The 26,338-nt window shown below is 40.3% G+C and overlaps 1 protein-coding gene across 4 annotated transcripts in view; it reads right to left on the reverse strand.

Annotated features, from left to right (window-relative positions):
• Positions 1 to 26,338, reverse strand: part of WNT7B (Wnt family member 7B) — a 94,455-nt gene that overhangs the window by 19,505 nt on the left and 48,612 nt on the right. For all 4 annotated transcript variants that reach the window (XM_032107303.1, XM_032107301.1, XM_032107305.1 and 1 more), the window contains exon 2: positions 22,538 to 22,764. In XM_032107303.1, coding sequence (XP_031963194.1) covers positions 22,538 to 22,764 — 227 coding nt within the window. The remainder of the gene's footprint in view (positions 1 to 22,537; positions 22,765 to 26,338) is intronic.

The raw sequence follows: 26,338 nt of genomic DNA on the forward strand, positions 1-26,338 counted from the left end.
TAGATCTTGCATCAGCAATGATAGAAAAATGTACTACACACTGTCGTTAAACATAACAAATTCTTCATGCACTTACACAAGACACCAGATTGATTATATGACACAATACAACATAGGTCAATGGGAAAAAGAAATGAACCACAGCAGAACTAAAATTTTTTTGACAAACCTACCCTTTTCAACAAGTCTTGTAAGCTGATGACAGATTGAGTCATTTTTTATGGCAAAAGACAATAGATACATCTAGATGAATAAACTAAAACTCAGACAACAGCAGCCTAAGTAGTGTTGGATGAAGACTTTTACAGACAAGTTTATTTCCTTTGTAATTTTGTATTTTATTCAACACACATATTAACAATTCTCAAGGAAAATAGTGCAGGCTCTTCTTTTTGGGTTTGATCCAAGGGCAATACAAGTCAGAAGGAGTTTTCTCACTGTCTGGAGCAGATTCTTTATTTGCATTTTCAGTGTAATTAACTTTGAGCTTCTTGGTTTATAAAAGCAGGGATTAATTTAATTTTTCTGTCCCTCTAACTTTCTGTACCCAGTGCTACATGTCAGAACTAAGGGCCACTGAAACCCCTTTGTACAGGCAGAAAAAGTAAGGCAGAAGAGCAGGAAACACAGGAGGGTCTTTAGTCTGTCAACCCTGACATAGGCTAATAAGACAGATGTTCCTCACAACAGCTTTTATTCTTCCTGTTCTTAAGGATCTTCAGTAGCGAAGGTTCCAGGGTCTAGTCCAGTACCTCAGGACCCCCACTGGTATGTATTTCACTAATATTAACCTGAAATTGTCTTTCTGAGTGAAAACCCACTGCTTCTTTCTCTAGAGCTGCCAAGAACCAGTTATTCCCTCCTTCTAGCAGCAGCCCTGAAATATGTAAAGACTTCCACCCCTTCCCAGATGTGTTCCATCATCAGTCCTTGTCCAGCACCCCCAAGAGCTCTGCTCCTTGCCCCTGCTCTCCCAACTGGCTGGTTGGTGTTGCAGAGATGTGACAGGGTGCTCCAGATGAGGTCTTGCCTCCTTGGGCCCTGAACAGAAAGAGCCCTTCATATGCCTTGTGTGCTGTAGTCCTGTTTATTCCTGCCAGCATGGTGTTTTCACAGCAGCAGGACACTTTTGACTCTTGCTCAATTTGCAGCTGTCTTCTGTGCAGCTGCTCTCACACCAGATGTTTCCCATCTTGTATTTCTGCAGATGATCATTCCCATGTATAGACCTTTGTATTTGCCTTTCTCATTTGCCTCCTCTTTCTTTGCTTTAGCTCTTTTTTCTTCTTTTCTGGATTACTTCTCTGTCATCATGTTCAATTTTGACCTCGACTTCCTCCAGCTTCCTGGTAGTCCTTCCCAACATTACATAATTCACAAATGCAGTGTGCTCATTCTCTTGGTCAAATCAGAAGTATAATGCTGACTGGTACCAGACCCAGCACAGATCATAAGAAACCTAGTCAGCACGCCCTTCCACTTTGATAACTACCCTGCAAGTACGATTTCCAGATGGTCTGTACCCATGTGGTGTCTTCTTATTTTTCTTATGAGAATGTCATATAAAGCAGTGTCAAAAGCTCCCTTTAAGTCCAAGATGTATGGTACAAACTGCTTCTGCTCTGCCTCTGAGGGCCTGGGTGGGCAAAGAAGGAAATGAGATTGGTTTAACATGATTTGTTCTTGACAGATCCTGGTTGACTCTTACTCATCTCCTTGTTCTTAGTTATGAGCTTACAAACGGGGGTCTGTTCCCATATTTTTTCAGTTACTGAAGTTAAGCTGATTGGTCCTACAATTCCTTTCTTTTCTTCTTTTTTTTAAACAAAGGCATACATTTGTCTTTTCAATTCTTCTCAATTAGAGTTCTCCGCAAGTTTGGTCCTACAATTCCTTTCTTTTCTTTTTTTTTTTTTTTTAGACAAAGGCATACATTTGTCTTTTCAATTCTTCTCAATTAGAGTTCTCCGCAATTTTTCAGCACTAGTGGCTGTCAGGACTACCAGCTGCACACTGGCTCCATTAAATGTTCTGAGATGAGGGACAGCTAACTGGAAAGCAATCAACATGGACAAATACTGCTCTCTAATGCTCAGAGGGTATTCCTGTGTTGATGGTATTAGTTTATAACCATCTGCTCACCATTCACCTGTTTAGTGAAATCTGAGGCAAGAATGCTTGGCATTCTTGGTATTATCCTTGGTTTGCACTCTCCTCAGGGGTCCACTCCACTGAGTAGTGGATCAGCTTTTATTCTACATCTCCTACTCGTTGACAAAGTACTACTGACTCATTGATTTCTGTGTAGCCTTCTGTCAAAAAAAAAAAAAAAAAGATATAGCCATCCATGTTGTGAGGTTCCTTTGTAGCACCTATGCTCAGAAATATTCCTGAACAATGAACTTGGTACTGGTTGAGTATCTGTTACTGGCAGGACTTTCTGGTCAAGTCTTATGGAGCCTGCTGATCGTCATGTTCAGTAATGTTCTCTTTACAGTATTTATTCATTTCATTTTTCCTCCTTAAACCCCTGATTTTCTACTACAGTCTTGTTTAATTTTGTTTCATCCATATAGGTCTGTTTAGTTGAACTAGAGCTAGAGCAGGGGTTGCACATGATTACAGCAGCTTCTTCCTAGGCTCTCTGTGGTGTCTATTTTCAATTACATGTGGCCAGGACAGAGAATATTGCAGATCTCAAAGCTGAGCATGTGTAGTGATATGACATAATGGTTTATTTACAGATTCTTCTCTTATTCGGCATTTTTAATCTCCAGGCTCCCACTAAGTTTTTATGGTTGGAGGTGCCGTCCATTTAGAATTGCTCTGTCAACTGGATTGTTTTCTGTTGCTCATGTGGGTTTGTCAAATCTTCTTTTAGAATGGGCTGTACATGAACCAGAATTATTTCACACGAGCCTTATGGTAGCTTCTTGCTGTCACTGTTTATATACTTTTGGAAGCATGTCTATTAAGAAGAGATACTTACTCTGCCTCTGCTTTTCACATTTTTTCAAACATGTTTTGAATGTCATGGTTATTTTCTAAAGTCTTGGTAGTACTTTCCACAGTGATTTCTGTAATGAGTCTTCCAAGGATTTACAAGGATTTTTTACTTAATTTACCCCATAAATTTATTCCGTTAAATCCTGGCAACCTTAAACAATAGTCAGCACTTCTGTTCCAGTGAGCATAATTGTGTTGTGTTTTTGACTGTCTTTTGGCAACATGTCCCTTGGTGAAGTTTTCTGGGACAGTTTCTGTGAGGTTAGTGAGTTTGCTGTAATCTTTGAAAGGATGTTTAGCAGTGCCCAGAGAAATATGAAATTTTTTTGCTCTCCACTGTAACACTATATTTGCCATAACAAATATTTCTTATCAACTCAGCCCTAAGAAGCAAACTGTATCCCATTCTTAACAGAAAATGGGGAAATTGAGGTTTGGTCCCAAAGCACCAGTGCTTGTTTTTGTCAAAGTTAAATCAGAACATGGTGCTGAGCACACATTTAAAGAGTGCATGAGAGCATGGCTTCAGGAGCACGAGGGGGTAGTTCCCAGATGCACTGTGCCTTTGAGAACAGCCTGTGTGTGTCACAGCCGGCTGTGTTTTCACAATGCTGCTGCTAATACTATCAAAGTAGCATGTGGGAAGCAAGAGCTGGAGCAGAGAGATCGTCTCCTGCTTGTGTTCTCTTCTGGACCTGCTGGTGTCCCACTGTGGCACTCAATAATTCCCTGCTGAATGTTTGGTGCCTTTTCTTTTCAGCGATGACAAGAGGTTTGATATGTCATAGTATGTGAAAGCTCAGCTGGAGACATCTTGCAGTGTACTGGAGTTTTAAAAAGTTCTTTGCACCCCTTGCATGGAAAGCATGGAAATCTGAAGGCATCCCAGAGAAACTGGGTTCTTAAGTATACCAATGTCCTTAAATTAAATGGGTCTGTGAGGAGCCAGATGTGTTACATATTCTATTCTATTCTATTCTATCCTAATCTAATAATTCAACTGCCTCAACCTGTTAACAACAGTTCTTATGTAGGATTTGACAATGCATTAAAGTCTCTCTTTTAAAGGGCATTTCACAGAGGAAAGTAAGTCCAATATTTAAGAAAAATGGAAGGGAATCTATAACTATGTGGGCACATATTTTTATCTTTTTTTTAGGTTTGGTCTTGATAGTACTCTTGCACTATAATATGGCCTGTTAAAGGTTTCTGTGGTACCTGTGTGGTGCTCAGCGAGGGAAACACTGTTCACTCTGATTTAAGAAGTAGAAAATATGCCTGCCACATAATAAAAAACAAAAGGAAAAAAAAACCAAGCAGAAAAGAAACCTCCACTCTCAACCTGGCAAGAAAACAGAGTGCAGTACTACCAATCACGTTTTTAAAGTATGTTTGCTTTCAAGTCAACTTTGTGCTCTATTTAATGAGATACAAGAGCAGAGCAGGTGGCTACCATACCACTGAGATTTTCATGTGCATAGATTTTATTGGCTTGAGCCTTCCATGAGTGAATCAGTTCAGAATGGATGTACTTTAGGTAGGATCCTACCAATCTAAGTTATTTGGTGATTTTGTGTCTATATTTGGCTTTGCTCTGGACCCCATTTCACAAATACTCTGTCCTTCCTTCTATAATATTCATTAATATTAAAAATCCACTACCATGCAGAATCAGACTTTCTCAGTGGACTTTTTGCTGGATCAGTATTTTAATTAACTGATTTTAATCATCTCAGTGGCCTAACATAATTGTGCTGTGTTGAAGAGCACCTCTATAAAAATAAATCTGCATGAATGCCATTTGCATGGAGCCATCTTTTCCTCTATCATCTTATGTCATTTCTAACCCAGATAACAAATTCCCAAGGGCAGAGGTCAAGTCCGTATTCTTCTGTAAATCACTGTGCATACCTGTCCTTTGCTGTAGAAACATGTTAAATAATAACACCTTCTAAAGGGTCCACTGAATTATGGGTAGTTGTATGCACCAAGCTCCTATACCTGAGCATGCCAGAGCGTGTGTGTGTGGGTTTCTGTGTATTCTGCAGATGAAATTTCTGATCTTGCTTCCTGAAGTGGTTTAGTTAAATCATGAGTATTACCTGAGTGTCCTGTGCAGAGCCTATGAATGGGCCAGTGCCACTTTGCCAGAATTATTGAATCACAAATATCTGAGTGATACCTGGATGAAATTGGTGTTGGACACAAATCTGTTTCTGCAAGAGGCAGTCCTTGCTCTAAGGAGATACATCTTTCAGCTGGAGAGGGCAAGAGAAGAGAGATATTTTTACCTCTCTTCCACAGGGGAGAGGTTAAGATATTTATCCAGAGGACAGAAGGACATGCAAGAGAACAAGCTGTCCTCTTGTCGGATTCTTTTTGTGCGGAGATAACAGAGTAACTCAGTTGCAGTCTTCTTAAGCAACAACTGAAATACAAATTCAAGCCAGGGAGAATATCCATGGAACTGCATGGTGGGACAGGAGCCCTCCCAGAGAGGAGCAGCAGTCCTGGGACTGGAAATCCTCTGCTCTGCTCTTCCACTGTTCAATACAGTATTGAACTGGACATCTACTGCCAGAAGCATAGAGAGGTCTGACCCAGCAATGCTGAGCATCCCAATGCCTGCCAGAGAAGGACATGGCTGTTGGAATCCACTCCTTACACTCACACCCACACACATCCTCACATGCCATACCTGCTTAGCATGGATCCACATCCTTCCTTTTCTTTTAATTTGGAAAAAATAACTGACTAAAAAATAACTAGTCTTCTCAGAAGAATTGCTGAGGTCCTGTCTGCTTCTGTTTCAGAGAGATATTGAGTGATTTCGCATCCCCATTTGGAATTGATAACATTTCTTGACTACTAGTGAGATATGTGCAGCTTCAAACTGGATCTTCTCTTTGTCAGCATAGACTTTTTTTTTTAACTCACTTTTTATGTTAGCCCACACAAACGTTTGAGATAGATAGATAGATAGATAGAGATATAGAAACATATAAATCTAGAAACCTCCTTTTGGAAACACATACAAAGCAAGCGTAGCCCAGGACATTTAGCAGGTATGAGATACTGCTTTCAAACTAGGTCCTAACATGTATGGGATACAAAATTAGTTACATCTATAGGGCAAGAGCTAATCACCTAGAGCTAAATCTGCAACAGGGTGTTGGCTCTAAAAGCCTGTCTTTTAGATGTTCTTCCACATAGCATTTTCCATGTGGCTGACACAAAAATCCAGCCTCACCAAGCACTGAGAGAATTAGAAACCAAAAAAGCCAGACTCCCAGAAGGTATCAAGCTGCATGGGGAAGCCCCGAAACTGGCAGTACAAAATGCAAAGAAAGGGAGAGTCTAAACTTATCCCATCAGAGTTAAGCCAGATTTCCCTGCACAGTGAGTCTTTCCAACTGCGCTGGCAGCAATCATCTAAGTGTAATTGCTGGGGGGACATGGTGGTTTTAGAAAAGCAGAGCCCACCCTTAAAATATTCTGACTGGGGAAAAAAGATTTCTTTACATGAAAAGCCAGGAGATGACTTTGTTGGTTTCACTGATTAGAAAAAAGACATTCTACTGAACATAATATAACTTCTTCTAGTGTTTTTTTCTAGGTTTTTTTTTTTTTCAGTATCATTTAACTTGGTTCTATCAAGTACAGAATTAGCATGAGTTTACATAAAGTACTAATTCTACTTAGTCATGACATTTCTAAAGCAAGATTTATGAAGAGCAGCAGTATCTTTTATTAAACTGAATCACATACACTAGGCATCTAGGTGATCTATGAAGGGTCTAATAAATATATATATTTTTTTTTAAATTATCTTTCAGATTTCCAATCTAAATCCAGACAAATATAATGAAATGGAATAACCACTGACATTTTAGTTCTCACTGCAACAGTAACACAAGACGAGCATTATGTGAAATAACTATGAATTAATGACCTTGTTCTACACAACATTTTGTGGTAAGAGCAGTGAATATGGAGGACATACTGCCCAAACCGAGAAATGGTGACAACCAGACTGAGAACTCTGAAAAGCATTTCAGGCTGCTGGTCATGGAGAAACAGCTCCTGTGTGCCTAGGACAGCACTTTCCAGGCACAGAGATTGTTATGCTTTCTTGTCTGGTGACTCTACTATTCAAGATGGCCTTATTCTTAATAAGTGCAGAGACATAGACAAATGAGTTAAGTTTGACCAAAAAAAGGAAAAATAATTTGCATCAAATATTATACCAGAATGTTGTCTTCTGTAAAAATTCTGCACAGGAACATAGCAGAGACATTCTTGCTGCATTTGCTGGGAATGGCTGTTGGATTGTCTCTTGGAGGATAATTCTGTATTAAGGTTGTCCTACAAATCTGTGGCTCACATAAATTCCTGGCATGGTTTCCAGTGCCTGGCAGGATACCTTAGAGAACCAACTCAGTATGTCAAATTCCACAAGCAAGTCACTTGCACTGTCACAGGTGACCCATCCTGTAGGTGTGGGGGCTTTCACGTGTTTGCTGCATTCTTGGCAAGGCAGAGTTTGGCCAGGGGAGACAATAGTGAGTGTTATGGGGCTGTTCAGGATGTTCCCACTCTCTGGATATCTCCCATGGCAGCAGATGTGCCTTGCTGGCTTTAGCCCACCCCACCCAGCCCTTCCCTGGTGGCTGCAGTAGAGGGGCTGGGCTGGCAGACCCCGGCCTGTGCCTGTGCTCTGCTAACTCTGCTCAGAGGTCACATCTCCTGGGCTCAGGGCAAAAGGTTGGGCAGTAAACCCTGCAAGTGACCGCAGTCCTCTCTCAGAGCTCAGAGGCTGTGGAGAGCAGATGAGAAAGTTCTGGTGGAAGGGCTGGGTTCGGACTTGCTTTTGAATTTACTCAAATGTTTTCCAAATGCTCTTTCACACTGCTTGTCTGGCTGCATTCACCTTTCTGATATGTCTGACTTGCCTGTACATCTTGCTGGGAGGAGAGACACAGTCAAGTGATGATGTCCACCCTTCTTGGCGTTTAAAGGGTCCTTGCCTGGTAGTCACGTTTGTAACCCCGGGGAGCAAGACACAGCACAAATCACACATATGAAAGAGATTTAAAAGACTAAAGATCTCAGAGAAGTTTGGATAAATACACTAAGTTTAGATTCTGATCCAAACCTCTCTGGTTTGCAAAATGAGTTTGGAAGCATCACAAGAGCAAAGTCTTTTTTTTCAGCTCTGGAGTTTCTGGTCCTGACAAGAGTTGGGAAGTGACAAGATTCACATAAACAAGGAAGGGTTATCTGAATCTTCTCAGGATTCATGACAGATACTGAATCAATGTTTAATGTGAGCCTGTCCAGCTAACACCACTGGGTCAGGTTATCTGATCTAGTAGACAAGTGGTTGCTGTTTATTATTTATGTTGTGTTAAGCTTGTGTCTTGCCATGTACTGAGCGAGCCCTCCCTAAAATGCTGATCCACACCTGCAAGAGATTGACAAATGGCAGATACCATAACAACCCTGCAGGTTACCTGCTGAAAAAACTAAATGTTATAAGAATAAAAAGATCAAATTTCTAGCCCACAGTCAACTGTTTTTAACCACTATACCCTAGAAATGAATGATGAGTTTTAAACGAAGACAAGAAGAAAAATTTCTAGGTTTTTAAGGTACTCCAGCTTCAGACCAGGATCCAGGCTTTATGACCAGGAAAGGAGGAACAAGACCCTTTCTGCCATACGTGAGTATTTCAATAGATAGATTGGTATTAATAGCAGTATTCCAGAAGCTGCTCATGTAAAACTGCTTCTAAAAACCACTAGCAAGTGTCTCTACTGCAAATCCCCCATTAAAGCAAGATGTGGGTCTCACTAAATAATCTTTCCAGCCCCCCATTTTGCAGCAGCTTATTTCCAGATCTGAACTTTGGAGCTGACCCTTGTCTTTGTGATGGGCCAAACCAAAAGCCAGATCTGAACACGGCTGAACTCTGGGAAAGTTCAAATCTATCGTTTGTGGTTCAGGTTGAGCTCTAATTAAAACAGACCAGCTAGAAAGGCAAATGTCTTAAAACCAAAACAAAACAAATGTTTCACGTGAAAAGTTTTGGATCAGGCTATATGGTACCAAGTAGTGTTTTTGTCTATCACATGATGTCATGTTCCTCTGGTTAACACAAACTGACAGCATGCACATGCTGCTGCATGAGATGTTCCATGCAGACACTTTGAATCCAACTTCAAGAAGAAAACAGTATTCATGGAAGTGCTTTCATGATGTGCAAAACCCCATCAGCAATCTTCCCGCCACTCAGCTCTGAGGGTAGGCTGCCACCTTTCAAACTTTCCATGCCCATCCCTAGCAGCACAGTGTTTCAGGGTCTCCCAAAAAACCAGTGTCTTGCTTTCTCTGAGTGAAGCTTATGCTTCATTATGTCAGTAGTATGTGGAATATTGCCACTAATCCCTGAAAACAAACACAAAAGGGGTACTGCAGAACCTTCGGTTGCGTAAGAGGGCAGGGAACACCCAGATAAATCTCCTGCTCAGAGCTTCTATTTATACTATAGTTAATACTACAGTGTCTGTAATAATCAACATGGTTGAGCAGTAGACAAGGGAAAAGCAAACAAAAGGGAAGGGAACTTGGTTTCAACATTACTGAACTGCTGAAGTGAAGGAAAATGGGAGACAGCAAGGAGAAAGGAAGGGAAAGAGGGAAAAATTCTAGCGCCCCATCTCTGGTGTCAGGATGTCACAGTGCACCAGTAGCTAGAAAAAGAGGGAACTCAAGACAGGAAGATTTACTCAAAGAATCACAGCACACATACAATAAGTAATGAGGATTTACTCTCCCTGTGGGCTTTATTCGCTCTCTTTTATTTTACATGTAAGTACTGAACATCAGTTCAGTGTTTTCTCTTCATGAAATTTGAGTGGACAGTTACCTAAGGTTTCCAAACTTCCTTCTTCTGCAAACTAAGCTAATAATCCTACCAGACCTTTTCTACTGAGATTTTTCACTATGTTTTTTTTTCAGGCCGGGACTCACTTTTTAGAAGACCAAATTCTTCCATGACATTTCTGTCCTTTTCTTTCCTCTTTGTATAAGAAGACTTTAACAGCAACCAGTTTTGCTTGAGGATACATCCCAAATGTTTGAGTGGACGTTAGTCCCTAATAATTTCAATTCTTCATAGTAATTTTTACTTTCCAGAGAGTGAGATATGAAGTGACTTGACCAGGGACACAAGAGAAGGCACAGCTGGGAGCAGAAAACAAGTCCATTATCTCCTGGTTCACGCTTTCACCATAAAATGATTGTTCTTACATTGAACTAGGAAACACAAGGTATGTGAAAAAGAATAGGAAGGGAATGGTATTGAGCTTCTCAACGTGATGCCTTCCTCTCAGCTTAGACTCAGAGAATGAAAAATTTTTTTATCCATTCTGCATGAATACTTCTCAAGTTAAAGAATATTCAAATGTTTTCACTCAGGAAATTTTCACTTCATTTTCACTGGTGAAGTTGTAACTAAAAGAACAATCTTTCTAATTAATCATTCTTAGCAATAGACTAAATTCTATTTATAGCACCATTTTAAACACACCAAAACACCAGAAAGCAGTAAAAGACCCACATAAGCAAAGGAATGAGACACAGTACTTTCTTCTGTTTTGTGATGTTCATGAAACAGGATTGCCAGGAACCTAGTTATTACTTTAGAATTTTCTTTAAAGCAAGAAGTAGAGTAGAATGGGAATAGATACCTGCTCATGTGCTACACATGATAATATATTGATGGCCAGAAAATCCAGCTGAAAGAATCACATGGTCTTTTGTCATTGTGACAAATATGGCAGAAAATACATGCATGTTGAATTGCGCTAATCCTTCTCTGAGTGTGGAGGACCCAAATGCTTAGGAATGAGAAGCAGTCAGAGAATAAAACCCACCTGACTGTTTAGGAAAGTTCACCACCTTTGCTGTGCACTTATTGAAATACCCTGTCTGTTTCTGCCTGGGATACTGGCATTAGCAAGTTTCCAAACTATTGACTTAGACATCAAGATTATCCTTCAGAAGTGCACTGACAGGTACCCACCACTGATAGAACTGCCTCATCTTACAGAAACAGCAATGCACAGGTGCTCTGTGCTGGCCACATCTGATTTTGGATCCTGTCATTGCCCTTCACTATTACCAATTTTTACTGCTTCTGGCCCATCCCTCTTTCTTTCCTCTCCCTTCACATGCATTTATAGGTCTGCTACACTCTTTCCCACTTCCTCACATCCCTAGCCAGGCAGTTGAAAGGCTTCCATCCCAAAGATTGAAAACATACTCCATATTAAAACAGGATAGTATGACCAGCAGTTCCATGTTTCAAACACATTCAATTTATATCAAACTGAGAATAAACAGCTGGGGAAGCTACTTGGTGGGTTGCTGGAGACTGTGGCTTCCATTTTTTGTGGAACATGTCTCTGTCACTTGCTAAATAGGTGCACCATCTGGTGGTAATTTTGGACTCCCACTTCTTAAATTTCCAAAGAGCAGTGGTGGAGCTACGCCTGTGGTTGCAGCATTTATTTTTTTGCCACTATCTGTCTGAAAGTCCTCAGATAAGACAACTTTTGCAGGTACTACTGGTGATTGAGTACTAAGAATAGGTAGGACTTTAAATAAAGATCAACTTTCCATGTCTGCTGTGTGGGGCAAGCAGGTATGACTTTCTGAAAGGACCACATGCTCCCCTGAGAAACATACATAGGGATGGAAAAATTTCAAACACAAAGAGAAATTAGGTATTAGGGGAGTCTAAACTCCCAGGATAGGAAACAGGGACTGTCATGCAGTCGAGTTAAGATCCAAATCACCCTCTGGAAGCATTTGTCCCTGTTCTTTGACCATACAAGGAATACAGCCTGACATCTCATGCAAGTGCCTGGAGCTGTGTGATGTGAAACTGGGCCAAAGGAAAGAAGTGAGGAAGGGGCTCCTCATTTTTCTGCCTTTGTTGTCTGAAACCCTTTAATTCAGCAGCAGAGAGAAACTGCTACTATCTCTTGTGCCATTCCCCTCAGAAAATGCAAGGTTGCACTGAGCATGTCTGATGGAACTTAAAATGGAGATCTCCTCTGAACAGGATGGCTGGAGGCTGAATCAGATAGAAAATGAGTCTCCACATTTTGGTGAAGAAATGAGTGAACAGGTAAAAATAAGTCATGATCCATGAGTAAACTTTTTTTGTTTTAGCAAGCTGGATAGAGCTGTAAGGTCTACAGCAGTTCAGTGCATGTCTGTTGAGCTTCCATCTAGAGATAGCAGTGTCTTCTCTCAGTGCATCAATGATCTTTCTGGGGTGAGAGCAAACCAAAAAGACACCTCAGTAATTCAAGCCCATTTAACTGACACCGGCTAAGTCTTAGGAATCATCTTTCTCACACAATCCCAGAACTGGAGTTGTGGAGAAAGCATTATAGATAGGAAGAAATTACACTTGTGGCTAAAAGTAGTCTGTCTCCTAGGTACACTCCAAGTGGATCTGGGATGGGCAGAAGGACCCATCATCAGCTTGATCTTGCATGCTGTCTTTTGCTATGACTTCTGTATTCTGCAAACCACTTGGTTTTGCCTTTAAAATGAAACACTTTCAAAGCCTCTTTATTAGCACTTACAATGGAGGGTTTAAAGTTAAGCACGTATTGGGTAAAAAAAGCATGGCTGGAGTCTGTGGCCAGTTTGAATCCTGAGGGAATGACTACCTTAGAACTACAATGCTAGATTCACTTTCTCAAGCCTCCAAATAATAGATTATAGAGTCCTCTTTCTTGCTTGCTTTATTTCTTTTTTTAAATTTGCCTCTTCTGTCAGTAAAAATAATATTGTACTTCACAGTATGAACATCAGTAAGAAATAAACTACAGTCATGCACAATTTAATCCAATGCTAAAAGGTCAGACAGGATACGCACGAAGGAAATTTTGTCAATTAGAAAATGAGGTATTTGTCAGATGTAATATTTTGCAATACACCAGCCACTTCATTAGGAAAAGAAATTGCTGGTGACTGGAGGCATGATGGCAAACTGCATGGATCAGTGATCTAATCCTGAATGCTAAAATATTTGTTTGCAAACCAAAATGTGCAGATAACAAATGCTGTGTTTTTTGTAATGTTTGTACATGCCTCTCTCTGCACTTCAAGCTTTTCAGTTTAGAAACAGATGGTTTACCAAACAGAACCTATCCCTAAGAACAGAGGAGAAAAGGGAGGGATGCTGCTACATATGTAACTCTAAAGTCTAATGGCATGTTTAGCCTGGCCTGCTTGATGTAGAGGTTGGACTAGATGACCAAACCTATCATCTGTAATTCTAGGGAAGAGATTTTGACAACACACTTAACCGCAGTAGTAAAGCTCAGGGAATCTCCAAAGTCATTAGAACCCCAAGTTGTTACAGGATCACATACCAGCAGGTGCTGTCCTGTACTCCCTGTCATCCTCCATAAAGAACTTCCCCTGCAGTGGCAAGGTTTGGCAGCACCTGCCTGTTTGCAAAGTTGCTCTGTACTTAAAAAGTCAAATGTCATATGGTTGATTTCTGTTTAACTAATTGGGTTTTAGCTGAGTCCCTCTATGAAATTCAGCTTCACTTTCAACTTCTGCTCATAATCAAAAGCCAGGAGACTTTTGAGTGGCTCTGGTGAAACCAGTGGCAAAATTTCTACTGACAGCAATAGGACAAGAATTTGGCCCCTGCCCTCTTGGATTAAGACCAGCACCACTTTATTTGACTTTTAATGTCATTTGCCTTCCTGGTTTAAGCATGCATTTTGTTGTAAGTCATTGACCAATAGGACTGGGATGCTGAAGTAACTCATGAGTCAGCATGCTATGGAACATTTGTACTCAGCAATTTTATTAAAAAGTGATATGAAAAAAATGACACTAAATGAACATTAATGTTCCTTGGAAGCATTTGGACGTAAGGAAATGCCAAGCTTAAAGCTGCTATGCGAAGTTAGCCCTGTGTCCAAACTTTGGTACAGTATTCAACTAAATCATAGCCTAGAATTTGCGTACTATCTTTTCCACAGGACCTCTGACTGACTCATCCCAAGGGAAACCAGAAAAGTAATATGGAAAAAGTTACCCTGAATAGCTACAGACAAAGCTAAAAGAGAAAAGGAGGACTTTTGTTCTGGCCGGTGCAGAGCAGGAAGTTATCATCACAGACCCAAGGCCCCATCACATGTACCTATTCCTTTTCCACTACACCTAAGTATGCAGTAGGATGATCAAATGCCAAAACCTATGAGTACCCATCCCTCCCCCTCCCCCTCCCTACATGTTTCTTTTCCATACTGACGCCTAAATGGAGCGATTCCATACAATAAAAAAGGTCCATTTAGTTTTGAACCCCTTCCCCATGTCAGTCCATCAGTTTTTCAGGAGATCTAAGGTCACAGGAAGACAGTGTGTCGTGCTATATGATGTGCAGCGTTGTGGAACCTTACATTCCAGCATACCCATGGAAGCATGTGAGAGCAGAGTTGAGGAGATCCAGAGACTTGAGTCTCCCCAGTTACAGTTCTTGGCATTAATTTACATCAATGCATGGAACAAATTTAAAATTAAGTGCTCTGACAACAAAAATGGAGTTGCTCACAGTCTGGTATGTTAGTGTATTTAAATTTGAAAATGTCTACAGAAAAGCACCTGTTCCAAGAAAATCTTCATTTTTATATGGAATGGAATGAATCAGAAGACCTTTCCTTAAGATGGAAAATCCAGATTTCATTCAGATCAATAACCACCATTCCTCATCCAGCTGCGAGCCGCACACAGTTCACCAAGTAATTATATTACCATATTAGTGCTGTGTTTGGAATAAGGATGTCTGCCTTTTAAAGGAAGTCTGCTGCCAAATAGGTAAGTATTTAAATGGCAACAAGAATGTTTTCATTTAAGAGAATTTATACTATTCTTCACACTCATGACCCTTGAGGGAAGAGAAAACACAATTGAGCTATACTTGAACTAAACAGTAAAACCTTACAAAAAGACTAGGAAGTGGAGAAGATGAATTGAGATGTATAAAAATCTGTCTCTTCATGGCTGGAAATTATTATATGCTGCAGACTATATATGCTTTTATTTCTTTTATAGGGACACAAAAAAATAAAGATTATAAAATGAGTGTAGCAAAGTGACATTTTTTCTGGTTAAGTCAAACAAAATTTATTTCTGTCAGCTCGTAATTTACAAATGGTACTGTCCATTTGTGTTTTTCTTTTCCTCTATGATTGACAATGTGTTTTGAAAACATTACTAAGGCCTCCCTGAATCATTTTGAGGTTCTGGCATCTATGAAATTTTTAAAGCACAGAGAAATTATCACCCACAAATGTTCAAATTGATTCACCAAGCTGGGAATCCTCCATCCTGTCAAAACAGGATGTTTCTTTAAAATAGCAGCACTTCCTTAAAATAAAAAGATATTTTTTCTTTTTTAAAAACATCCAAGTGACAGACATTGAGAGTCTGAACCTACCACTCCCACAATAGCCTGTCTCCTCAGCTAAAAAAATACAAATTCCTAGCACCTTAGTGGTTTCATAACTTTTTTACTGCTCCTTCACAACCTCAGCTACCGCCAGCTGGGAGGGTTTATTTTCTTATTCTGGTTCAGGTTACTGTCTTACTTTGTTACTTGTGAGAGTAAAAAGCTTGCCCCCCTTCTACAGTAAGAAAGTATGAACTGTTTGAATCAACTCCTCAATTTCCCCCAAAGATGATAATACAAACTGAAATGCCCTCTCACACACTTCGCCTTGTAACTACTACATTATCACACCTTTTCCCCCGTGTTCAGCTTTCAGTTGTGATGAGGTGCACTGAGGAAACTGTTCTGCTAAGGCAGCCTGCCTTTGAGGACTTTTCTCACTACTCGGAGCAGCATGCAGGGCTTTGGGTGGAACAGCTCAGCTTTGCTCCAGCATGGCCTGTCTACCTCTGTAAGGCAACTTGTGGGATAATCACTGACACACCAAAATCCTTCTGCAGTAATATATAGCTAATAAGTGAGAACAAATAGATTGGACATTCTTAAGGTTAAAGATATTTTAGTTTCTCCTTGCAGCAACAACATGCCAGTTGTGAAAATAAAGGAGCAACATGTTTGGGACATTTTAAGAGAAGACTTTACAATGACTGTTTGCAGGGTGTTTAATCTTTCCTGCAAAATGAGCATGCAGAGGAAGTCCACAGATTTGGGGGGTTTTACCTCTTTACTGCCTGCCTTTACCTGCCAGCCAGTTACCTAGCTGCTAGGGGTGGTGGTTCATCATGCATGTCTTGTTGTTTTTTTTTTTTAATTCAGGCTAATAATGAGAAAACTCTCCCTCTCCAAATAACCGAGAAATATACATCTTGTTATGCACCACTGTGCTTCTATTAAGAGCTTATGCTTGCTTAAGCCACAGATCATTAAATTTGCCATGGTATTTGTAGTTTAACTAAATCAAACGTGCAAATGCAATGACTCCACATGGCATCTTGGGAAGTGGACATCAGCAGTCACTCCAAGTTGGCTACATGAGCAATAAGGATATTGTTTGTACTGGTCATACATCATCTTCTGGAGCTGCACACATCCTTAGTACAGACTGCAGCCAATTGAATGCATCCTGTGCACCTCTCTCCTGGCATCCCAGACAGCCCACTGTACTAGGAGCTGAAAGCTGATGCCATGCTCTGAGAAGCCACCCCTCACACCGGAAAGTTTTTTACTATATCCTAGCACCAACAGAGAAATCCAGTTAAAACTACTGAAAACAAATTTTTTTCTCCTCAGTTGCTTGAATGCTCAAAGGGCATTGTTGTCTGGGCCCATGCTATCCAACAAAAAACCCTAAATTTTTCCACATTAGGTCCAAAAGCCACTGTGCAATTGAGGTTCCCCGTAGCTGACAAGTGCCTAAACCAATCATAGCACCTACTGCTATGACAAAGATAATTACTGCCTTTCCGTTGGTGAAGTGTGTACCCCGCTCTGTATCATATTTAAAATAATCTAATTCCAACTCATTTTCCCCCTCCAAATTGTTTCCAGCTGTACAATTCCTTTTTTCCCCCCATATTGTTTTTATTGGATATAGTGCAAGTTCATAAAGATAGATTTTCCCATAATAAATACACAGATGTTAGAATAATAAACATACAGTCAACCTGATATATGAATATTACTAAGCCTTAACAAACATATAACAAACAACATAAATTGATTTTAAAAAATTGAAAATGAGAACACAGAGTAGCCGAGAAGGAAATGGCAGGAGAAAATAAAGGCAAGAAGCGAGCTAGAAATGTACTTACTTTAGCAAACTGTCTGGATTCATTTATGGTTCCCTTTATTGACTTGCTGATAGCATTAAAGCACAACTATGGTTGTAAAGCATTCCCAAGAATGCTGCCTGTCTTCATGTCTTGGAAGTTTTCTGCTCACCCTGAAAGCCAAGCTTTCCAAGTTGGCCAACTCATACCACACTAGAAATTACTGCGCTAGATTAATCCATCTGCTTGGACCCAAATATCCATTTTTGGAGAATAATGAGCCTCTCTACTCCTCCCATTTTTGGTAGGAAGTTTTTATGAACATTTGGCATCTCGGTTAAACCATCATCATAGCCCAGAATAAAAATGACTGGATTCATATGTGGAATCCAAGTTTAATTAAGCCTATATATGGCCTGAACCAAGAATAATTTACTGGCTGACACCCCCTCAGCATGTGTGATAAGATGCCAACCGTTTCTCTGTGACTCCATCACTTAGATATCTTTCATGCCCCATTCCCATGTTCCAATTCAGGCCTGCAGCTAAAACATGGGATCAAGAGTGGACTTACAATGTTATCTGATTCCAGTACAAATAGAGCAAGAATCACTTTTTTTATGAGTATCTCTCCTTCAGAAGCTATCCCCCTCCCTTTCCCAGTCTTACGTTTGGAATTATCCATCCTGTCCCCAGTTTATGTGCGCATGTGTACAAGTGCATGCTTGTAGAGAGAACTGTGACATTCAAGTTTATGATCTGATTGTGTTTACCAAAAGTTTTCTTCACCTGGGAGTTAATAAAATTCATGCACAGATTTTTTTTTGCTCTAAAAATCCAGGGTTTTTCTCCTAACCCTCCCCCATTCTGCCTGGAGAGTGGATCAAAAGTTGAGTGAATGGGAAGAGACAGGAAACTTCTTAAAATGTTCTTCTCCTAAACCTCCCTTGGTGAGCAGAGCTGTAACTTCCCTTCAGATGCATTTTTTCAACACAGCAGAAAACTAAAGACCAAAACAAAAGGTAAGACATTAAAAAAAAAAAAAAAACCAAACTTCAGAACTCCCTTGGGTTTGGCCTACTTGTTAATATTTCCCTGTCAGGTGTCCAGTTTAATGATTTTCCAAATCACTGCACCAGTGACACCACCAAATATTGCTAAATCGTGATCATTTTCCACTTCATGAGTCTGAGAAAGGAGACAGGTACAGATCACTTTGGATATCTTGACAGATATATTTTTCAAAACACCAAAACACCTCTGTTTTGCCCTGGATTTAGCACTGGTAAGAGCTGCCTGTTCATAAGCACTTGAGCTGGAAGGATTCCAGTGGAAAGGGTCAATGCACAAATAATTAGCCAGAATAATCCACTGTCAAAGAACAACAGTAGGTTTCATTTCTGCTATTGATTCGGACTTCATACTACAGAGCCTGCACTGCTTACTTTTTTGGGGTGGAGTTCTTTGCTTTCTATGCTATTAATGATCTGTAGCTTTTAGAGGCATGTAAGTGACAAATTGCTCTGCCCATCCCATTCCCATTTGGGGGAATAGAGACCAGTTCCTAGTGGAGCTGGAGCTCTTTTGCATCAATAACCTGATAGGACCGGAGGCGTTACTCATCCAGATCAGGGTCCTCACTTTCAAAATGTTAGAAGGGCAATTATCTTTCAACTGTGATTACCAGTAATAACATTTGATATATAATTATTTTTTAATTAATTTAAAAATTTTTAGTTTTTAATTTTTGACTCGGGTTGTTTAAGAGGCTTAAAGCAAGAAGGATGAGTGGAGAGTACAGATGATTATGTGAGAAGCTGGCATGAAAGCTAGGGATGTGTGCAAGAAGGTGACAAATGTGTGTACAGGACAGCATGGGTAAAGTAAGTGCAGGACTGACTTTCTTTGGGGATGGCATGAGTATGGAAGATTTCCCAGCTATAAATATATCAAAATAAGCTATATGCAATGCTTGGCTAATTCATCCCATGCTACAGTCTTTGTACATGCCACTAATTTAGATTTCTCTGTCACTTTTTATCTCTGGCTGCTATAAATCTTTCACACCAACATGAATGCCCCATCATTTCTATGGTTGTTATTCCATCCTCTGGACTATTTCCATTTTTTTTAGTACAGATTCTATGTACTGTATTGGTGATGCAGCCCTCATTCACTGAAGTACCTCTTTGAGTAAATAACTCCTCACTGATCCATCTTGGAGCTTAGCTAAAAAACTGAGGACTTCTCCTGGCGCAGTAGGATCCTTGGAAAACACAAGGGGGGACATGTGTCCCTGTGTCATGTCTTCTGGCTTGGTGGTGGGTGGAAGACATGCATAGTAAGAACATAAAGGCACCCAAGAGGTGATCGTAGCAACAGATACACATCTGTTGGAGAAACCTCACATTGAGTGAGTCTGAGTGTTTGCTTTGAATCTTGAAGGGGGAGTGTTGCACCAAAATACAAGTTAGAATAATCATAAATCTTCACTTGTCAGTGTAGTGGTAGAGTCTTGGCCAATGGTTAAAGAGCAGGTCCCCTATTTCCCATGCAGCAGGAGAGCAATTAATATCATGTTATCACTGCTTACTTTCCCTCCCCACCCTGAGACCTGAATAACTCACCTTCAGTGTTCATCTCCCCAAGGGATTCTGGGATGGAGCTTTCCTTTGGGGTGAAGTGAAAAACATGCCTGTCTTTTTTTAGTTTTAGTCCTTTCTTCAGTATGTTCAGGCAGAACCAAATGGCCGGTTTAGTGTTTCTGTGTCAGACACAGGTGTGTTTTGTTACACAAGTGAATATTTATGCTTAAAGGTATCTTGTACTTTTAAGTAGTGGGGTTTTTAAATCTTTGTCCATTTTTTACCTTTTCCCCCTTTGCTAGTGTAATAACACTACTTCCTAAACCCTATCCTTTTCCTAGGTACTGACCTCATCATCTCTGGGTGCTACTCCACTAATAAAAAAAATAAAGACATGTGAATTATGGGATCCTTTATAGACCTGCATGGAACTCATCTGGCTTGGCTGGAAGGGGTCATGTAAACCTTCTCCATCTGTTGGAGTCTGTGTGGTTTCACTCCCAACAAATGTCAAAGCAGAACTCAGCTGCAAGAGCCAAGTTTCATCTGTGCTCGGGTTAACCCATAAAAGAACCCACCAAATTCCACATCAGTCATTTCAGACTTTCAAGAAACCATTCAGGTTCAGTGGAGAGGTCAAGAATCTGGTAAACATTTTGGCAAATATGGCGTGAACAGTGGCTCAAGAAAACCCTGGTTTTTCCAGTTTTGTATAGTCTGACCAACCTGATAGCTGGTCCATCCTAATGACAAATAATTTCTGTTCCTTGTAGCACTTACTTTGAGTAGAAACATTGAGAATGAAAGCACAGCTACAACTTGTCCTCTTTAGTCATTTGAACTGCATTAACTTGCAAAGTTTTGGAGGAGGAAAAGAGTCTCTGTGGTGAAGAGGATTGTTACCCATAAGCACAGTGGTGGAGCTGGTAAAGCACCACAAGATTTTCAGCTTGGAAAGGAGAGCAGAAATGGTGAAATCCTTTTCACTGGAAAGCTTAGTAATGACACCAACTCTGGTACAACCCTCCAGAGTGGCCCTTCTCAGGCCATAGGGGATCTCACAGAAGGTAAGAGAACCCACTTATCTAAGGTAAGAGCATGCCCGCAAACTTTGGCAGATGAAAACAGAGCATGAAGAAGTACAGCATGCTTGGCAGATGTATATTTTCTGGCAGCAACATAATTCTGGTTATTAACTGAAAGCAAACAAACATATTATCAACCAAGGAGGATCAGACCATGCCTCTAACAGTCAAGACAAGTGAATAGAGTTTTTTCTGGTTCATTTAAATTTGAAGGTAAAAGTTAGGCTAATTCCTGAATATGATTCCTTGAGAACATAATATAATGCTCACAGAATATGACAGACCCTCTGCAAATGTAAGTCAATTGCCCAATGCCAATGGATTTATTTTACTCTTTACAGCTGAACCACTGTGTCCTTAAAGTGCCCAGACCCCAGCCAGATTCTCAGATTCGGATATTCTTTCAAAAAATATTCAGTTCCCTTGTTGACTCAAACATACCTCAGTTTTTGGCATTCATTTCACAAGGGTGTTAGAAAAAAACCCTAAAGCTTTGACCACCACTACAAACAAAAGCACCATGTGAGTCGACTCCTCTTTGCACAGAAGAAATTAAATGTTATGCCTTTTTTTCATACAGTTTTAATGAGATCTTATGTCTAACCACACTCAGTTGTGTTGGAGGGACAAGACTCACCTGAACCATTGAATGCAGAGGTATCATGCAGAGAAAAATGAAACACATGAAGAATAGGCTACAACCCCACTGAGAAGCTGGATGGTATCACTTTGAGTGCCCTTGAGAGAGCCACACAGTACAACATGTTATCCCAGCCCAAAACAGCAGACAGCATGTGAGAATGGGCAGCCCTTGGGGGAGAGAGAAAAGGTCAGGAATAAGCTAAGGATACCCAGCTGGGTGATGAGGAAAATAGTGACCTCAGTGCTGGAAAAAAATTTACATAATCTCCCCTGTGAAATAGTATCAGACATATGGTAAATGGAAAGGTATTGATTTAACTTCTGCCAGCTAAAAGCTTGTCAGGCCAAGACCATGTGTTATTTTCTTTGAATAGATTTCCTGCCTCAAATCGCAGTATTTTCTTTGCAGTATGATAGCAACACTAAAATGTATCACTGCCGCATATAGGAAGGCCAGTGTCATATGCAGAGTACTTCCATCAATTATTTGGGACTATCGCATTATTTATGCTTCTGGGAAGTCTTCAGAGGGATTTTTCTGAGCTGCTTTTAGTTCATTTTTGATTAGCCTTAATATTCACCACAGTTATCATGACAACCTGTAACAAGACAACAGCTGGAAATACTCTCTTCATGAGCTGTGACCTTGGATGGCTGTGCAGGCACTGAGGCCATTGCTGGGTCTGAAGTTGCACAGATATGAGTGACTTCATCTACAGATCACTGGAGATTTCATGTGTCTTGCCAGTTACTTTTCAGCGAGTGGAAACACACTTGTTCTGGGAGCATCACAGTTGAACTCTGAGGGTTATAAACCTTTGCAGGACCATAGCAAGAAAGGCAAAAGAAAACCATCTCAAACAGATCCCTACAGCACCGTATTAGAGACACCCTTACCTACTCGAAGCTCTTGTCCAAAGACTGTTTTCTCTCCCAGCGCAGAGCAGTTCCACCTCCCATACCGAAACTGATACTGGCACTCATTGATTCCCATTTGTGCCCCTTCCCCGATCACAATGATGGCATCAGGGCGGCTCTGGCAGATTGCTCGCTGCCGAGGGGCCAGGCCTGGGATTTTGTTGCAGATTATATTAGCTCCTAAAGCCACCACGGATGACAAAGCTCTGAGGAAAAAAGCAGAAAGACACGTTATAACCAAATTGAGGTGACCAGGTACTGCTGTGTGGCTGGCAAGGCACTGTGCAAAAGGGGAAGGGTTGGAGGTTGAGTTCCTGTAATTATGCCAGCTTGGCACAATGTCTCTGGTCTGGTATAGGAGCCTGGAAATCTTGCAGTAATTCCTGATCTGATTTGTGCCAGAAAAAACAAAGAAATGGAATTTTGGCACTTTTGTTTCCAGTCCTACACAGAGACATCAGCTTGTGAGATGTGGAAAGCAAGACTTATTTAAAAGAAAAATAGTGACAAGTGATCATCCACAAATCTCTGAAATTCATGTCTACTTTGAATGCGGGTTCAGGCTTAGTGTTTTAGTTACTGCAGCCAGTTCATCCACCCCTCATTTGAAACTGTTAAGCACAATTTAGAAAATGACTTGACACTAGCAACACTCTTGCCCATTGTTAGGCTCAGGGTATTGAATGATTAATGAAGTTCACCAGCATAACTGTACTTGAGATCTGGCAAACATCATGGAGTACATAGGAGTGATTCTTAGTACGTGCCATCCAGACTATATCTGCAGTTCTCATTCTTCAAGTATATTTTCAGAATTCATTATGAAGTTTGCATATAACTTGCACCTGCCATATGTTTTCACTTGAGTGTATTTATTTTTCATTTTTCAGCTCACTTTTCAACATCTTCACAGGCTCATTTTTCAACATCTTTACAGGCTACATTTTAAATGGTAATATTTTGGGAAAAAAATGGGAAAACATGGATACACGTTCAGTGATGCCTCTGGTCACATCTACTGAGTAGCCACCAGGCCCATGTGGAGATGCTTCAGGTGGCTCTGGACAAGCAGACACTGCCCCATGATTCTACTTTCCCTCTTGAACACCAGCCTAAGCCTTTCATCTTAGTATTAAAAATTTCCCACTGGAAATGCTTCCTTGGGGAAATGCTGACTAAACAAAATTAAAGAATTACATAAGAATTTATCAACTTCATCACTGCAAAATTACATAAATGCTGCATTTCAATGAAATCAGAGTGTTTAATTTTGCCATTTCAATAAGCTACAGTAAAGCCAGACCAAGGAGGGTGAAATGCAGCACTATTCCCTGGCCAAAATGAAATACTGCTATTCCTGTGGAATGGCAATTCCATGATGATTCCCTCTGCCTTTAATAGGTATTTGTGCATCTTTTCCAAAGTTAACAATCCATGAGAAATTCACCACTTGGGGGTTTTTTATTTATGGCAGGGGCGGGGGGGGGAGGGGAATGGATATAGAGATAAGGTATCAACACATGCCCTGTTGTTCTGCCTATTAAACAAAAGTAAGAACAAAAGGTAGTTGCAGTCTGACCACTCTCAGTGTTGGAGCAGGAGTGCTCAGACCTGTAGCTTTAATTTGTGTTCCTCTGGGTGCTGAGCAATGAAGCTGGAGCATTAACTGGAACCAGAGAGCCCCTGAGATTCATGCAGGTTTTGAACTAAGGTTTTGTTTCTGACAAAAAGTGTTTCTCCATTTAAAAAAAAGAAAAAGAAAAAAATTTAAATAGTGATGTCTTTAAATCAGAACTTTCCAAGAGATGTGATAATCTTAAAAAAGTATTATGAGTTTGATATAGGGGTAAGATTCTCTTTACAGTGGCTTATGACCTTAATGTTATGGCTTCAAAAGCTAATGAAAATCACAGAGGAAAGTATCAATACTTAACTTTAAAAAAAAAAAAAAAATCAGACACTTTTCAATATTGAAAAGTAAAAGTGTTATTTTCTTTGGAAGCTTTTCTCTCTCTGACTTCATCCACTTCCCACACAAAGTAGGATGAACATTCTGAAAATATTGCAGTAAAACACAAAGGAAAGCATTTTTCCTTAATAGATGTTTTGTGTTAAATTCAGAAACATGCACTCGTTGATGATGCTAAAATGCTGTGCCCCATTCTTACCCCATCCCCTCCACATGGCTTTGCCCAGTTCCCTGGGACAGACCAGGTGCCCAAGCGTCCTGCAAGACCTTCCCGCCTGGTAACCCATTTCCACTTCTGCTTCAGACACTGACCCTTCCAGGAAAACCTAATCCTGAGGAAATCTGGGGTTGACTCCTAAGAAAGAAACATGCACAAGGCATTCATCATTCTATTTGATGCTTAGCACGTGCACAAGACATACAGTTCTGGTCTCGTAGCTGCCTGACAGTCATCAAGTTACTGAGGCTATGCCACCATCTTACTAGCAAGAATTACATCTAAAAATTGTTTGTATGTTATATAAATACTTTTTTTAAAATTAAAAACTGATAAAAACCATGCAATAACTTTCTGACATCATTTTTTTTAAACTGGTGGGCTTCCAGAGTTTCCACTAACTGTTCTCAAGTTGAGCAGCAAAACCTTGCGACTTTCAAAAAAAAGGAAAGCAAGAATTGGCCACAGCATCTAAACATATAATTTTCAGTTAAGTTGCTTGCTTCGTACACATTACTGCTGTCTCATGATTAGGTTAAAGAGTATATTCTTTGGTTTCCCATTGTTTTTTGGAGCAGACCTTGGTCAAACTGACAGTGGGTCAGTTTATTTGTCCAGAAAATAAGCATGATCATATCTGCCTCAGAAGGTATCGTGAGGGTGTCGTAATTATTGTGTGCTTGTAACGTGTATTAAAACAATTAAACTGCAACTATTGGGCATTGAAGGGGTCTTAGTTTTTCTATTATTACTTCCAGAAACTTCCCCCTCTCTGGCCTGAACTTACCAGCATATTCCCTCAGACTTGTTTAGCCTACTTTTAAATTGTTACAGTGCCAAAAGAAATGCTGAATCATGAAACTGAGGTTTTGGAAAACTTTATTTTTATTAAAGAAATGCGCCCAACAGCATTTCAAGCTTCCTCTCCTCTATTTCTTGTGGCATCCCTCAGTTTGTGCATCAGTCACACATTCGGGAGGGTTGTGCACTGCCCCTGCCCCTTGGCAGGTTGAAGTCTACATCATTTTTTTTATGAGATGGAGATTGTTTTACTTTATAGCTGTCAAAAGGCAGATCCTCCATGCCACATTTTGGCATCTTCTTTCATCTAATCTTTCTTTGTGGTGCAAATTTCCTTGACTCTTATCACCAGAAACTCCTGAGTGTGTCATTTTGTTAAGATTTCTGATGCAGTTTACAGTAATTGTAACCATCCTGCACCACGACAGTCTCCACACACCTCAGAGTCTTCTGCTGGCTCATCCACATGGGCTATCCAATTAAACATCATCCACATGGCTTATCCAGATAAACAGAGCTAGTGGAATAATGGCACATTTCCTGAGGAATTAGTGTCCTTAGAATCCTAAGGCATTAGTGTCTGGAATATGGAGAGCCTTCATGTTTCTTCATGCCTATGCCATTAATCCAAGGGAAACACCAGCACTGAAATTGAGCAATGGCTATAAACAGAGTTATACCCGAATTAAAAAAAAAAAAAGAGCAAAAAAACAACGACCAAAAAAACCACAGGAAAAACCCAAACAACCCAACAACAACAACCAATCAACCAAACAAAAAAAAACCAAACCAA

Source organism: Corvus moneduloides, chromosome 4, assembly GCF_009650955.1.
Source record: "Corvus moneduloides isolate bCorMon1 chromosome 4, bCorMon1.pri, whole genome shotgun sequence".
Classification (NCBI taxonomy): Eukaryota; Metazoa; Chordata; class Aves; order Passeriformes; family Corvidae; genus Corvus; species Corvus moneduloides.